Source organism: Chenopodium album, chromosome 25 (assembly GCF_948465745.1).
Source record: "Chenopodium album chromosome 25, dcCheAlbu1.1, whole genome shotgun sequence".
NCBI lineage: Eukaryota > Viridiplantae > Streptophyta > Magnoliopsida > Caryophyllales > Amaranthaceae > Chenopodium > Chenopodium album.
Genome location: NC_137858.1, coordinates 1,663,658 through 1,679,033, shown reverse-complemented (window position 1 = coordinate 1,679,033; position 15,376 = coordinate 1,663,658). Strand labels below are relative to the sequence as shown.

The 15,376-nt window shown below is 34.3% G+C and overlaps 3 protein-coding genes across 3 annotated transcripts; 2 read left to right on the top strand and 1 right to left on the bottom strand.

Annotated features, from left to right (window-relative positions):
* The first annotated feature begins 2,397 nt into the window (after positions 1–2,397).
* LOC145614506 (pre-mRNA cleavage factor Im 25 kDa subunit 2) lies at positions 2,398–7,359 on the top strand. The gene is made up of 7 exons (XM_081669562.1): positions 2,398–2,609; positions 4,180–4,225; positions 5,751–5,844; positions 5,938–6,011; positions 6,200–6,286; positions 6,367–6,477; positions 6,689–7,359. Exons 1-7 carry the CDS (start codon positions 2,485–2,487, stop codon positions 6,758–6,760), a joined length of 609 nt encoding a protein of 202 aa, XP_081525688.1. The 5' UTR covers positions 2,398–2,484; the 3' UTR covers positions 6,761–7,359.
* Positions 7,360–8,286: 927 nt separating this feature from the next.
* Positions 8,287–11,866, top strand: LOC145615367 (acetyl-coenzyme A carboxylase carboxyl transferase subunit alpha, chloroplastic-like). Its single transcript, XM_081670441.1, has 10 exons — positions 8,287–8,572; positions 8,723–8,797; positions 8,981–9,088; positions 9,175–9,335; positions 9,428–9,542; positions 9,640–9,794; positions 9,901–9,952; positions 10,046–10,114; positions 10,306–10,383; positions 10,455–11,866. The coding sequence occupies exons 1-10, from the start codon at positions 8,318–8,320 to the stop codon at positions 11,442–11,444; spliced, it is 2,058 nt and encodes a 685-aa protein (XP_081526567.1). The 5' UTR covers positions 8,287–8,317; the 3' UTR covers positions 11,445–11,866.
* Positions 11,867–13,782: 1,916 nt separating this feature from the next.
* Positions 13,783–15,083, bottom strand: LOC145615701 (DNA sliding clamp PCNA-like). The gene is made up of 4 exons (XM_081670758.1): positions 14,759–15,083; positions 14,574–14,639; positions 14,086–14,156; positions 13,783–14,004 (listed from the first exon to the last, which is right to left on the bottom strand). The coding sequence occupies exons 1-4, from the start codon at positions 15,081–15,083 to the stop codon at positions 13,783–13,785; spliced, it is 684 nt and encodes a 227-aa protein (XP_081526884.1).
* Between the last annotated feature and the right edge of the window lie 293 nt (positions 15,084–15,376).

The following is a 15,376-nucleotide window of genomic DNA, read 5'->3' as shown; positions in this document are numbered from 1 at the left end:
GGGATGGAAAAGTCTAGGGGGGGAGGGTGGGGAATCAAGATAGAAGGATTTGGGGTAAACTTAAAAATGAGTAAAGGGAATGAAAAAATTGACAAACAAACAGCAACAAAGGGAATGAGGCATGTTCATTCCCTTTCCCTTTGATTATTAACCCCAACCAAACAACCCTTAATTGACATCTAATTGACATCAACTTTTAATCAAGTTCCAAACTAGTCTTTAGGCCCGTACAATGTACGAGCTTGTTATTAGTTGGTTTTTTTGGGGGTATGGATTTAATAATTATTATTATGAAAGTAATCCACTCTTGAGCATGAACATGTCAAACTATTTTTAACAAACCCCTTGGTTTATTAGGGAAGAAAAGATGAGTGCATCATCTAATTTAGGGAAAATTTGTCCATGATTACATATGAAAACACATTTGTAGGTAATCTAATTAGATTTAAATTAATTCTAGTGTAAGCTAATAATCTAACTGAAATTGGGAAATAAAATTAACACTCTGTATTACATTAAATTGTAGATCAAATTATTATTTAATATATGTCTAAAGTGACTATGGTTACATGGGATAGATGAGAATGAGATGTCATTCTTTGTCGTGTAGCATCAGTATTTCTGTTTTCTTTTTGCTATTTTTGCTGTTGACTCTCTTCTATTTCTGGGCTGCTGTCGTCTTTCCTGTGAATTAGTAATATTGATATGAGTAAGGGGCTTTTTTTAACCAAGAAACTTTAATAATTCAAAAATATCATTTCCATGATTATGCATCACACACCAACAATTATTGAGTAGGGTACAATATTGCTAAATTGAAGATGTCTTAATAAGAGTATCACATACTTATTTCACAGAGGAGAAAGTGAAAAAAAAAAATAGCAAAAGCAATAAAATCTCAAAAGTTCAATAATATAATGATTCAGAAAAGAGAATTCATGGTATCATGGACTAACTTTTTCAATTCCTTAATCTAATCTCCCTCTTTCATCAAGGTACTCCTTTTAAAGTTCTTGACTTTCGTCTAATAATTTTTTCATATGTTTTCAATTCAATAATTAGTCCCTTTCCTTTAATTTGTGGGGTTTTTCTTTTTTCAATCTTATATTACATCAACTAATTGTGGGTGTTAAGCCGTAATTTTGCAGCTATACACTTAGACTGAAAGGATACTTTGGTTGGTCATTGTTGGACAACTCATGATAAACTATAACCTGAATCGTATTAATTATGACTCACTATCAATCAAATTATGTCGAAACCGACATCTATTGGGAATATAGATTATGAAAGTAACATATAGAGAAGGAAAAACAAACCAAATTCAGATAAGCTAATGCAACAACACAATGTTGATTCCCCAAAAATGTTGAAGCTTATACCAAATAGTAGATTAAAGTAGCCGAAGAGATTTACCTCTTGCAACAACCTTCAATTTGCATCTAGCTCTCTACAAAATCAAACAACAATTTATAAATCTTGTTAATTGCGGGTTGTCATATATAAATTCAACAAATCAACAAAATCAGAATAATAAGAATAATTATGTTTAAAAAAAAACCACAAGATGATAGAAATTCACCAAATGTGAAGGTATTTCTGCATATAGATTTGATGATGGAGGTACTATGTTGTAGAGAGTTAATATTGCATTGAGAGATGAGTGAATAAATACCCAAAAATCATCATTACCATTATTATAATTATGGGCAAAATTTGTAACCGAAAACATGATTTAAGAAATTTAATTTGTGGGAATTGAAGAGGGGAGATGAAGAGGAAGAGTTATGGGTACAATTTGCCGATGAACATTGATCAGCAGCTAGGGGATTATGAAGAGGAAGAGTTGTGGGTTTGCAAATACTCCATATTAGAAATCATTAATGTGTAATAAAAAGGTAATAAAGGTAGAAGATGATTAATTGATTATGTGTCTCAAACAAAAATAAAAAATTTTAAAAATAAAAAAGGGAAATGATTCTAACTTCAACAGGTGGAAGCCTGGAAGGTCATATTATTATTGCTTGTAATATGGAAGGTGCTTTAGTGCGACAAGATTAATATTTTTATGTATTGTTATTATTATTATTATTATTGGTTTTTAAAAAAATGTAGTATCAAAAAATAATAATATTAATATTATTATGTATTGTTATTATTATTGGTTTTTAAAAAAATGTAGTATTAATATTATTTATTTTTAACTTTTAATTCTTAACCCTTTTAATACTAATATGAATATATATAAATAAATGAATATAAATGAATATATGAATTGAAAAGAGAATATTGAACATGTGGCACATTTGATTGGAATAGTGAACATGTGTGTATCATGGTTAGAGTTTTTAAATACTAAGTATAGATATAGATATAGATTCCCAACCCACGAAGCAAACACAAATCAGGTGACCGAGAGACAGACAGGGTGCTCTTCCTTCCCGCGACACAACCTGCGAAATACAGAAGAAGAAGAAGATAACAATGGTGGCAGCTTCGTCGTCAGTGGTAGCCGTATACCCACTATCAAGCTACACCTTTGGCACCAAAGAACCCAAGCTTGAAAAAGATACCTCTGTTGCCGATCGTCTTGCTCGTATGAAAGTCAAGTAATTTTCTTCCATTGATTTGATTTCTTACTTCGATTATGTTGTTAGTAATTTAAATTATAGTTCTAATTCACTATAAAGGGAAAAAATTTCGCTATTTTTCTGATCTGGGTACCTTTGGGTTCTCTGTTTCAATTTTGTTTGCTCGATTGTGATGCTGATGTTTTGTTTGGTTGAATTTTGTGCGATTTCTGTATTAGACCTGTAAATACCCAATTGGAAAATTTGAATTTTTTGGGAAAAATTGTTAAAAATTACTGTTAGTTGTGTTATTTGGTGCTTAATTAGGGCAAGCCTTGTTTTAGGGTTTTAAGATGAACAGTGTTCCTTCTTAAGAGGTTTCCACAAGTTGTGATTTAGAGCTTGTTGTACCGCTTGTCGGGTCTGATAGGTGGTAAATCCTGGTGATGAATTCTGTATTATGGTTTGGGGATCTTTTAATTTTTGAAATTAAGATAGATAGTAAGATGAATTAGATGAGGCAAGAGAAACACATGTAATTAGACTAGTATGCTTACTTAGGTTAAGTTGTTGGGAATTGGACTCGTAGTCGTATATTTGCACTAATTGAAGCCAATTTCTCATGAACTGGACTCTTAGATTAGGAAGTAGCTATAATTATTGAGTATTTCTTCAGAGTCTTGCCTTCGGTAATCATATGGACTTCCCCTACCAGTATACTACAATATTTTGCTTCCTGCATCCACCTTTTTAAAGAAAGTTTGAGTTTCTGTATCAAAACCTTTGCAATGTTAGTGATCTTAGGGTTTTGTCAAGCTGTCTTCTACTTGTGGATCTGAATCAAACATCATTAGAACCGAAATGGTAATAATTTAACCTGTCATCACTCATCAGTATATGAAGTTTGTATGATCAATGATTATCATCATGACACGACAAAAGATATGGGTACCAGGTGAGTGTAAATTTCTGTGGTCTAGTTTGTTTGACCAATAGTTTCCATTTCCGTATTGTATATTGAGTGTGTGTTCTATTTTGTACCATGTTTGAATCTTAAAAGAAATCTATAAACTTAACATTGAGCTGTGATTGATATGTGTTATTCATTTAATGCTGGGAATTACATTCTGTAATACTGTAGCACTGCCATAGGACAGGGAGCTGGTCCTTTCACATGTGGTACCATTGTTCACTAATTGCTCCTGATTCCTGAATTATGTACTAATAAAAGAGGTTTGTAAAGTGCAGAAGCTTTTAATAATAATTTATCCCTTACAGATGTATTGAAAGTAGATGATGGGGTTGCTGATGGTATATCCATATATGGTATTGATGAAAATCAACTGTAGTCATATGTGCTTGTTGATTGATCTTACCCCCTTACAGTTGTTGTATGCGATGGTTTTTGCTTCCCTGCCGATTATAATGTTTTGGTAATGATGGAAACCCTAAAGGTGGCTATATAATTTGCACTATTGATTGCCTGTTTGATAAAAAAAACTTTTATGTTGATGAATTATCTAATATGTTTGTGTGGTTATTATTTCAATTATTTTAATGTTAGATACAATTGATACCAATATGACCCACTGTATTTTTTCAATTATAGTTACTTTAAAGAAGGCATGAGGACCAGTGTGGAAGGAATTCTACTTGTAAGTTACTCTCAGCATGCTACTGATGTTATTCATGTGCTTCCAATTGGATATGAAAGTTAAACATTATGTTTCTTCTTTTTGTAAGTTTTGTTTCTTGTCTGTTTCCTGAAAATTAATTGTTTTTGGATCAAAGAGTTTCCTATTATCAGGATTGTAAATACTTTTTCTATATTTCAGTGATCCCGAATGACGGTTGTTTATCTATTATGTATTGTGAACAATCATGTAATTTTTGTTTTTGGCCTCAAACTACCAATAATGATACATGTTTGTTTTTTGCTTTCTCGTTGAGGGTTAGAGTTAGGATTGCCTGGAGAGGCTAAAGAAAGATGTATGTTGATTGTGGATAAAAGAAGTAGGTTTTCTTATAGTGGGTGGATTGTGGAAGGATAGGCGAGTCATGATCTTGGTTGGTTCATTATCAAGACATGGTTTGGTAGTATAGCAGTATGAGATGATTTGTTGAAGGACACATGATGACACGAGGATGGCTTCGCTGGAAAAGACTATTGTCTAGGCATTTTTATGGACAATAGCACTAAGTTGAGGATTATATTGAAGCCTAGTTATCTGATCAGATTATGTGCTCTTCAAAGCTATCACTGTTCTTAAGAGGCCCAGAATTTATTAACTGTAAGGGTATTGAGTCTTCTTCAAATATTTGAGCTGGTTCTTGTATCATATGGCAAGCTCTAGTATGGGTAATTGGTGAATATCCCAACTTTACAAAATTATGAAAGTCTGATACCGAGCCATAATTTTTTTGGAACCTAGAATGTTTAGTACTTGAATATTGAAATGGGTATAGGATTGCAAAATCCTACTTGGTTTTGCTAAACTACTCCACATCTGCGTATCCAATTGCACATTTTAGAACGTGACTCATAGTTGGGTGATGATGGAGCTGGTAGCCCTGTGCCTAGCATTACTCAACTATCTAGTATAGCTGTATAGCATAACAAAGGTAGCTAGTGGCCAAATGGCATGTCTTTCCCACATAATTCAAAAATTTGTTAATTTCTGATGGCTGTAGGAAGAAGGAAGGGAGTGTAGGGATTGCTTGTTCATTTATCCAAAGAGGGAGAGAACATTTCTTGTTAGCTGCATATTAAGATAGAAAGATGGAAAAAGAAAACTTGTATGAGTAAATGAGAGCTGGACAGAGGGAAAAGTGCAGTGGTCTCAGGATCTTGTTACCCCCCTTTATGTTGTTTTGTATCATTTACCATTGGTGTATCACTATATCATAAACTATGACATTTGGATCTTGGAATTGATTGAATCCTTGACCTGGTATGGTAGGTCAGTACGTGCAACTGAATCCTCAATGGTCTAAGAATTTATTTTTATTATTATTTTTATTTTTGAAGTGCTCTTGACTGTTTTGGTTGTTTATTTCTGTAGTATGTCTCATCAGAGTTTTTAATTATAGTGCAAGCATGATTTTGAAATGACATTTGTATAAAATTAAATATCAGTATATGCTTTGTCTTAATTAAGTAATTTGGTGGTTATTCACCAGGTCCAGGAGCATAATCATCCACACATTCTTCTATTACAAATTGGAAACACTTTCTGCAAACTTCCTGGTGGTCGTTTGAAGCCTGGTGAAAATGGTATGGCGTTAAGATATCATCATCTCAGTGCTTTCACCGTCCTAGCTCTATCACATTCTGCTTACCTTATTTTTATTCATTTTTTGTGAACAGAAATTGATGGTTTAAAGAGAAAACTTTCCAGCAAACTCGGTGCTAACTCGACTGCTCATCAACCTAATTGGCAGGTATGATTCATTGGTGTCCTTTGTGCTGTTTTAATTCTGGCTATCTTGAACACCCTTCTGTTCTTTCCTTTTTGCTGTTATTCTGGCAATCTGGCTTCTCATGAATTGTTTATTAGAAGCTAATTCTACTACAGACATATTTTTAAAGGGTATTACCGTATTAAGGTCTAAATTATGTTATTTTGCAGATTGGTGAGTGTGTTGCTAACTGGTGGAGGCCAAATTTTGAAACAGTGATGTATCCCTACTGCCCTCCTCACATCACAAAACCTAAGGTGAAGGATTAATTTGAAGGTGCTCTTTTCTTTTCATGATGTCTCTTGAACCAGGCTGACCTTGAAAGATTTTGTAACAGGAATGTAAAAAGCTTTTCATGGTCCACTTGCCAGAGCGAGAATACTTTGCTGTACCAAAAAATCTTAAGTTGTTGGCCGTGCCCCTCTTCGAGCTTTATGACAATGTTCAGGTTAGTTGAGATTCCAATCAATGAATCGTTCATTTTCCTTTTTGGTCTTTCAAATGGCAAATTTATTTTACATAAGCATAAATCGTGCCAAAAGTGACATGATTTTTTTTTAAAAAGTTTCTATATAAGTTCATAAGCAGTGCATGCTTGTATGTTTTCGGCATGCTTGTATGTTTACTAGAAAAATAATATGAGTTGTTCGGTGTTGCAGAGATATGGACCAGTGATCTCCACCATCCCTCAGCAATTGTCAAGATTTCAATTCAACATGATCTCTCCTTGATTTTCTAATCTACAGCTTCACTTAAACTTGTTTGGTGTACTGATCAGTTTGGACGGGGAAGTGCCAGAAGCAGTGGGTGTTGCGTCATTATTGGCTGTCTTGTTTTGAGATAGTAGCAGATCCACACTTCATGGAAGCCCAGCTTTGCTATCTGCCTTCTCTCAGTTTCAGATATATCTTATCATCATCTTAACATTAACTTATCGCTAGAAGATTCAAGGTTACATTGTTTAACAGGGTTTGTACTGATATGTGAACCTTCTTGCTTGTATAATGTTTGTTTTAGCTGTTAGAATTTTACCTCCTCTATTTAATCTTCCTACATTATGTTTCTTTTTACTTTTTTTGGTGGTTAGAGTTGTAGAGAAGCTTTAGTTAAAGATTAGTGGTTCTGTACTAGTCAGTTGATAGGAAATTAGGTTGGCATTCTTCATACAGTCGTCTGCGAAGTTCAAACTGGCTAAAATGTATGCCCTTTGTTCCACTTTTTATTAGGTGTTCTCAAATTGTATCATTTTTTTGTTGTAAGATTGTATGATTTAGATTTGTGTATACTCAAATGAATATAGATGGAGGCAGATTAGAATTCGGAGTCTTAAGCACTTCATAGTATAGACTTTACACTAGCTGATGTTTATCAACTTAAGCTTAATTGTAATTAAAGAATTGGTTTAGATTAATCTTGAAAACCATGAATTGTCAATCTTGGCCGAGCTTTTGACATCAAGCTTAACCTTGATCAAGTGGTCATGGGTTGAGCTAAGCCCAAGGCTAACAACACGCATTACTTGTTCAATGGTGATTTATTATGAACTTGTTCCGGTTCATTGATGATTAAGTACTTGATAAAGCGCAATAATTTGACTAATTTAAGAAAGAAAAAAAAAGAAAGTTTTTGCTCTGAAAATATGTGGGATGAAAGTCAAGAAACATTAAAATTCTTAACCTTGTATTTCAAACTCTAATCATCATCCGAACCACTAACACGCAAACGAAAACGTGATTATGAATCGTTAATTAACATTTAATGATGAGTTAATACATTACAGTTGCCCGTTGGCAAGTATGATGTATGAGGACCCAAGTACAGGGCTAGTCGTTCTCTAGCGAATTGTTGAAATGCCTCCTCAATCACCCCAAAACATGCAATGTAAACCATTCTTCAACTGCTAATCTTCTGCTTTTAACTCACTCTCTTCTATTTAATGTTCTAAATTTTAAACTTCTTATTACATAAATATTTGCTTTTGTGAAGTAGTATGGTTTCCACCTTGTCAATTCAAATATTAAAAGTGCGACTTATTTTTAAACTTATGTCATGTTATATTTTCCATTGATTGTCATAATGCTCTCCGGTGTATAATATAACAATTGACTAGTACAATTTTTTTTGCTTAATTTAAGCGAATTGTGATCTCGTATCCCTCTTCAGTGTACGTCCACAACGTTATTAAAATGGCCACCATTTCCCTAGCAAAAGGGCATTGTGTGTCAAAGTCATATTTTGGCAATGATAAGAAGGTTCTTGTTGCTAGTGATTTTCTTGAAGGTAAAATCATGAGCCAAAATATGTGTGTATTAAGGCCCTTAGAATGCTTTACCTACAAGAACAGCAGAAAAAGGCTGAACATTATTGCTAAAGTTAAGAAAGCGAAGAAGCTTGACTATCCATGGCCAGATGACATCGATCCTAATTTATCGAGTGGGCATTTGAGATACCTCTCTCACTTTAAGCCTTTGGAAGATAAACCAAAACTTGTGACACTTTCATTTGAGAAACCATTGGTTGATCTCGAGCAAAAGATCATCGAGGTCAGTGACTTCCTTGGTTCATCATATAATTTTATAACTGAAACTTAAATGTGTTTTACTTACTCGTACATATCTGAACCTTACACGAGCTTTCCTCGTGCATCAGTTGATAATGCTGTCCATCCTTTGAAAAGTGTTACTTACTTGCAGGTTCGTCGAATGGCAGATGAAACTGGTCTTGATTACAGTGAACAAATTAGTGCTTTGGAGCTTAAATACCAACAGGTAACAGAATATTTAAAAGTCATTTAACCCTCTGCAGCTTTTTCTTGATGCCCTGCATCTTTTGCATGCTTTGTTTAATGTAAGCAGTAAAGTTTAGGCATTACTGGACTATACATATAGCTGTAGTAAGTAGGAACATTTCTTTGTTTTCGATCATCTGATGTGCTAATATATCATTGTTAGGCTATAAAAGATCTGTTCACCCATTTGACACCGATTCAACGTTTAGACATGGCTAGACATCCCAACAGACCAACTGTCCTTGATCATATTCTGAACATCACAGATAAGGTAATTTAGTTGTTAATGATGAATATATCCGTATTTTTTTGGGAATATCTAAGGATCATGTTCTTGTCTTTTCATACATCTTTTAGTGGGTGGAACTCCATGGAGATCGTGCAGGCTATGATGATCCAGCTATTGTAACTGGTATAGGGAGCATTGATGGTAGAAGCTATCTGTTCATCGGACATCAGAAGGGAAGAAACACAAAGGAAAACATATATCGAAACTTTGCTATGCCAACTCCTCATGGGTATATAATTATGCACTGATAAACTAGCTTCTGTGGGAGATTTCAGTGAATTTTGTTATGTTTTTGACAGATGAATGGGTGACTTTTCACAGGTACAGGAAGGCACTGCGCATGATGAAGTATGCTGACCATCATGGTTTTCCCATTATTACACTTATAGACTCACCAGGAGCTTATGCTGATATCAAATCTGAGGAACTCGGTCAAGTGAGTAGACAACTACTAGTATGTTTTAACTTTAAATTTATTTCGACATTAAATGTGATAATATGAGGGATGAAATGATTTGTCTCACTGAGCGCAGGGTGAAGCTATAGCTCGAAATGTATGGTCCATATTTGGACTGAGAGTTCCTATCATCACAATTGTAACTGGTGAAGGTGGTTCTGGAGGAGCTGTGGCTATCGGCTTCTGCAACAAATTTTTGATGCTTGAGAACTCTGTCTGCTGTGTTGCCAGGTATACTTTGAGGTTATGGTCTTTATATGGTTTCTCTAATGTTTATATAAATTCCGTCATCATTATACAATACTCATACAATACCTTATCATTGCTCTATTGACAGTCCTGAAGCATGTGCTGCAATACTATGGAACTCATCCCAAGAAGCCCCAAAGGTATTTAAATTTTACTCTTGCTATGTTGTTAAATAAGTTTTCATAGAATACAGCCTTACTAACTGCAACAGAATCTATCTATTACATGAAAAGGCTGCTGAAAAACTGAGGATAACAGCTCAAGAACACCTCCGGCTAAAAATTGCTGATGCTATCATTCCTGTAAGTGTCTCTGAATTCTCATATTTCTGCCTGGAATCAGACCACAATCTCTGGCTAAAAACCGTTGTTGTAAAACTTCTTTCGTTGGCTCTAAAATTAGCCTTAATCTGCACCGGATTTTTTCAGTTCAGGAAATCAGTTTTGTATCATCAATTGAGTTTTACTTGGTAAGGCGTGTTGCTTTGTTACAGGAGCCGCTTGGAGGAGCACATTCTGATCCTTTATGGACATCTCAGCAGATAAAGACCGCCATTTTACAAGCCATGGAGGTCAGCCATTATGATGTTTTAACTATGATAATTCACCCAACTTCCATCTACTGATGCTGCGTTTAATCCAGGAACTAGGTAGGATGAGTAAAGAAGAGTTGCTTCAACATCGTATGCTCAAGTACCGTCATATTGGTGGGTTTCAAGAAGGCATCCCAATTGATCCAAAGAAGAAATGGAAGATGAAACTTTCAGATATCAGTAAGGCAGCATCTGCTGATATAGAGACTGAAATTGAGAATATCAAGAAGATGATTTTAGAATCGAAAGGATCAAATGAGCAAATAAACCAAACATTGGAAAAGATACAGGAGGATGTTGACAAAGAGATCACAAAAGCCTTCATATCCATGGGCTTACAAGGGGAACTCGAATCACTGAAGTTAGAGTTAGCTAAATCCTCAAGCTCGCTTTTGAGCCTTGCTCTTAAGGAAAAAGCAAATAGACTAATACAGGAATTTAAGCTGAAATTGTCTAAACCAGGCGAATTTATGGGGCTAAAAGAGAAGCTAGCAAAATTTGAAATGCTAAACAGGCTCATAGAGATCAAGAAAAAAGGTGAGAAGATGAAAGCGGAGATTAATCAAAAAGTACCAACAAAGGTAAAGGAGAAATTGTCGCTATTAAAATCTGCTGAAGAGAAATTACAGCAAGGAAAGGAGATAGCAGAAGATGTAGAGACTACAATAAAAGAGTTCGAAGAGGCGTTGAAGTCGTCTAAGTTAAAGATTGTTGGTACGACAAAGAGAATTGAAGGAAGTTTTCCTTCTGATATGAACAAGAAGCCTTCAGTGCTGAACAATGAGATGAATGCAGAAATCGAAAGGGCGATAGACAAGGCAGGCCTTAGGGAAAAAATAGAGGAGCTGAAGACAGAGATTGCAGAAAACTCAAGCTCGGAAAAGGTAACAAGACTACAGGATGAGATAAAGGCGAAAATTGCTGCTGTTATGAAAGCTGAATTTCTGAAAGGGAAAGCAGATGATCTGAAAGATGAGTTGGTGTCTCCTACAGAGGTAGTTCTGCTAGGTAAGCTCGGTGCTGAAAATGGAAGATCATAGTCGGATTTCGAGTACAGATCTTAAACCTACGAGATTGTATATATATATACATACCAAAGCTTTTCATAGCTAAGATTGAAATAAGCATATTTTTGGACAGTCCAAGTATAATATTGGATTATAGAACAAATTCATGTAAGATAAAGAGCTATGTTACTTTGACTCGGGTACCCATGTTTGACACGGGTGTGCATCCAAGCGTCTGACTAGGCTATTTTGTGAAATAATTCCATGATTTTGAACTAAAAGTGAAGTGTTCGAGTGTCATACCCATGTCCGAGTGTCGAGAATCTAACACGGGTACTACGTGACTATGTGAGGTGAAATAAAGAGTCCGAGTAACATAGATAAAGAGATACTCTTTCCGTTTTTTATAAGTTGTTTCCCTTTGATCAAGTTTTTTTTTTTAGTACATCCAATTTTATGGTATAATATGTTAAACAACATGTATTATTAATGTATACTCGTATTTCCCAAACTATTAAATTTTCACAATTTATATCAAAGATATTTTGATCAAGGTTTTTATTTTTTTTTTATATTAAAAAAAAAAAAACACAGTCAAAGTTATGCGTTGACTAATGACTAAAGATATGTGAAAATTTCTATTTATATAGTGCAAATAGACGGGGCAATAGCAAACCCTGAAACCCAAAAAATTGAACTAACGGTTTACAAACAGTCAAAACTAACTTTCCCGCCTTTTTTCCTTTCAATTCTAAACAAGAATGTTGAGGCTTAGAATAACCACACCAATGGCGTTCAGACAAATGATAGCAGCAATCTCAACCATCTCCAACACTACACACATCGAATTCTCCGAAATCTTCACCCTCTTTCATACTACCCATAAAACTACCAATGTATTATCTTTGCTTCATCTTTCTTCTAAATTTTTTGGTCATTATCATATCTCTAGGCCCTTCATTGTCAATGCTAAACTCGCTCCTATCAACGATTTTCTTGGCGACCTTGCTGCCGATGACAACGGAGTTTATATCGTGATCTACACCGAAGACAAGACTCCCATCACTAGTCTTGACTTTCAAATTCATAATTCAAGTACTTCTATTGATTCCTCTCTTTCTTGATTTTTTCATTTAAGATCAAATTCATGTTCTTGATGAATTTCTCTTCATTTTAACGTTTTTATCTTGATTTTACGAGATGGGTTTATTAAATTTCAGAGAAATTTCATGGAATTTGTATTATTCCTCTGTTTTTGTTAAAAAAAAAGTTCTGACAAATTTTCTGAATTTGGATTCCTAATTAATATTTATGTTTCTTTATCCAATTTTATTAAAAATTAGACCTGTATAATCAAATTATCTGCTGAAAATTACAAATATATTAGTATTTCTTTGATTTATGACAATTTACTTGTTTAATTATAGAGAATGAAATCAAGATAATGACACTGGAAGTTACAGAACTTCATGCAGAACCTTTTCATTATGAGCCAATTCATGAATTTAGGGTGGCAATAAAATCTACTTTGCTCAAGGAAATTGCAATGAATTCAGCACATTTCAAAACAGCCAGTAAGCATTATTTCTAATTTCTTAATTATACATCATTTTCGATCCATTAATTTCATATTATATGATTGCTAAAATGTGTTACAGTTCTTGTTTCTGTAACCAGCACATGTCTTAGATTAGCTTCCGGATCCGAGACTATTGTCAAACATACTATGCAGGTATCAAATTTCCAAGTTTCAGAATTGCAAAGTTTCAATACATTACTGTGGCATGTTGTAATGTGCTGCCACACTTGGGCTAAATCATTATTCGCGCTTATTTTGTGCCTTGTTATAACAATGTTGTACGTACTTTGTATTAATAAATCTTGTATTTATGATTTGTAGAAAATAGCTGAATTCAAGATCGAAAATGCACCAAAAAGCATGGTGTATGAGCTAAGACTGCCCTGTAGTTTCGCGAAATCTATCATTTTGGCTTCCTGCATTGCAGATGTTGTCTACATAAAAGATTCTTATAGCAGAGTTAAGGATCCAACCATGCTAGAGTTCTTGTTTAGTCGATATTCCAGGCTCCTGTTTTACATACGTAATCCTTTTGTGTCACAGTAGTACAATCTTTTGTTATAACCTTCATTTAGTTTAATTTTTCTGTTTTATCATACACTATTTGTACTTTATTTGGTCTGTTAATCATGATGTGTATTATCTTGTGAATTATAATAAATGCTTCATAGTTCATACAATAACTCATTAGTATAATTGGTCTAACTAATCATAATTCGAAGGATTGAAGAGGAGATGGAGGCATTTCCTACCATTCCTAACATATAGCAAATGTCTCAGTATTATGTTTTATCAAGATATGATAAAAGGTTGAGGCAAGAATATAAGAAGTCTGCCTAAATCTCCAAGGGGAAACTCCAAGAAGGGGCGAATAGGAGACCGGGAATTCGAGTCATGTATCCATACAATGGCTGTTATACGTGAGGCTAACAGAAAAGAGTCCAGCCTATTCACATGTAGTTGTAAATGGTGCATTGTTCCTGCTGGTACATTTTCAATTATGCATTCTTGATGCTGCACTAACCCCAAATATATGATAATTAGCCTTAAGCAACCCAAATATTGTAACAAATAAACTCGAATCTATTTACATACCTCTTCCTTGAGATTGAGGGTCTCATACCCTGAATGTAGAGATACCATGGTTCCCATCATAGTAATTGTTACTGCACAAGTGCATATATGTTCAAGAATTAGTAAACATAGGGTAAGACAAGATTATGGAACAAATTAGTGTTGCCAAAAAAGCCAAATCGAGAATGGCAGAATTTTTATGTATAAGGCAGATTTACAGTAATTTATTGTGAGAGTAAAACGATTTTCTATTGACTTCGTACTGTTTTTAGAGATATAAATCAAATGTGTAAGTCCGTATCAAAACCTTATTGGGGACATTTGTTGTTCATAGCACGTACTTATAATTTAAGTTAACACGAGTATAATATATATAGGAGATGAATAAGTAATATAGGAGTCGTGAAAAGATTTCTTACTGGCTTCCTTGGTCAATTTGGAATGTTCCAATATATGTACTAGATCTTTGCACCTAATGCAGACTTTGAATTCATGCATTGATTCGTCACCTGCACTCCAGTGATCTTTCTTCACTTCTGCAACATTTATTCCTATGTTTCTGCTGTCCTCGCTATCTACACATAAACATATATTTTACTCGACACAAAACTGTTATAATGACAAATAAATAAATAAAAAGAACTTTTAGAGACGGATGAAATATCCCATAATAAAAATTGTACCTTGCACATACTTTGATTATTGACAAATACAAAAGAAATAAGGTTGGGAGAATCATAAGATCGAGTTATGGTAATGGTTTCATCTTCGGTTGCTGAGTTTATGATCGAGCTGAATTGTTGGAGATTCACTTTCAAAACATGAGCTCCATCACAAGAGTAGTGATGAAACGCCGTGGTGTTAATCCTTAGTATGGTTGACACGTCATGGGCCGGGTTTTTGACCCGGAATAACAACCCGGTTGGTAAGGTCTCTATCAAGGCTTTAGGACCTATGTTTGCAACAACTGCTAATACTCTTTTTAGTATCCATCCTTCTTGTATCTTGATTCTCAACATGATGATATTGTTGATATTATTGTTGTTGGTGTTGTTGATGATGAGGTGATTGTGTGACTTGTTCTTGTTACTTTGTTGACAAAGTTAATTTTTGATCAATTTAGTAGGTTAAAAATGTGATGGTGATCCTATATGATGCATGTCTATATAATTTTTGTGATTTTGAATAGGTTGAGGAGTTTAAGGGGAGTCTTAGTTGAATGAATCAAACGTTAAATATAGTAACAATATTGCATCCTTGGAATTTAGGTAGTAGCATATTTACTTGTATAGGTTATGTTAATCCATTGGTA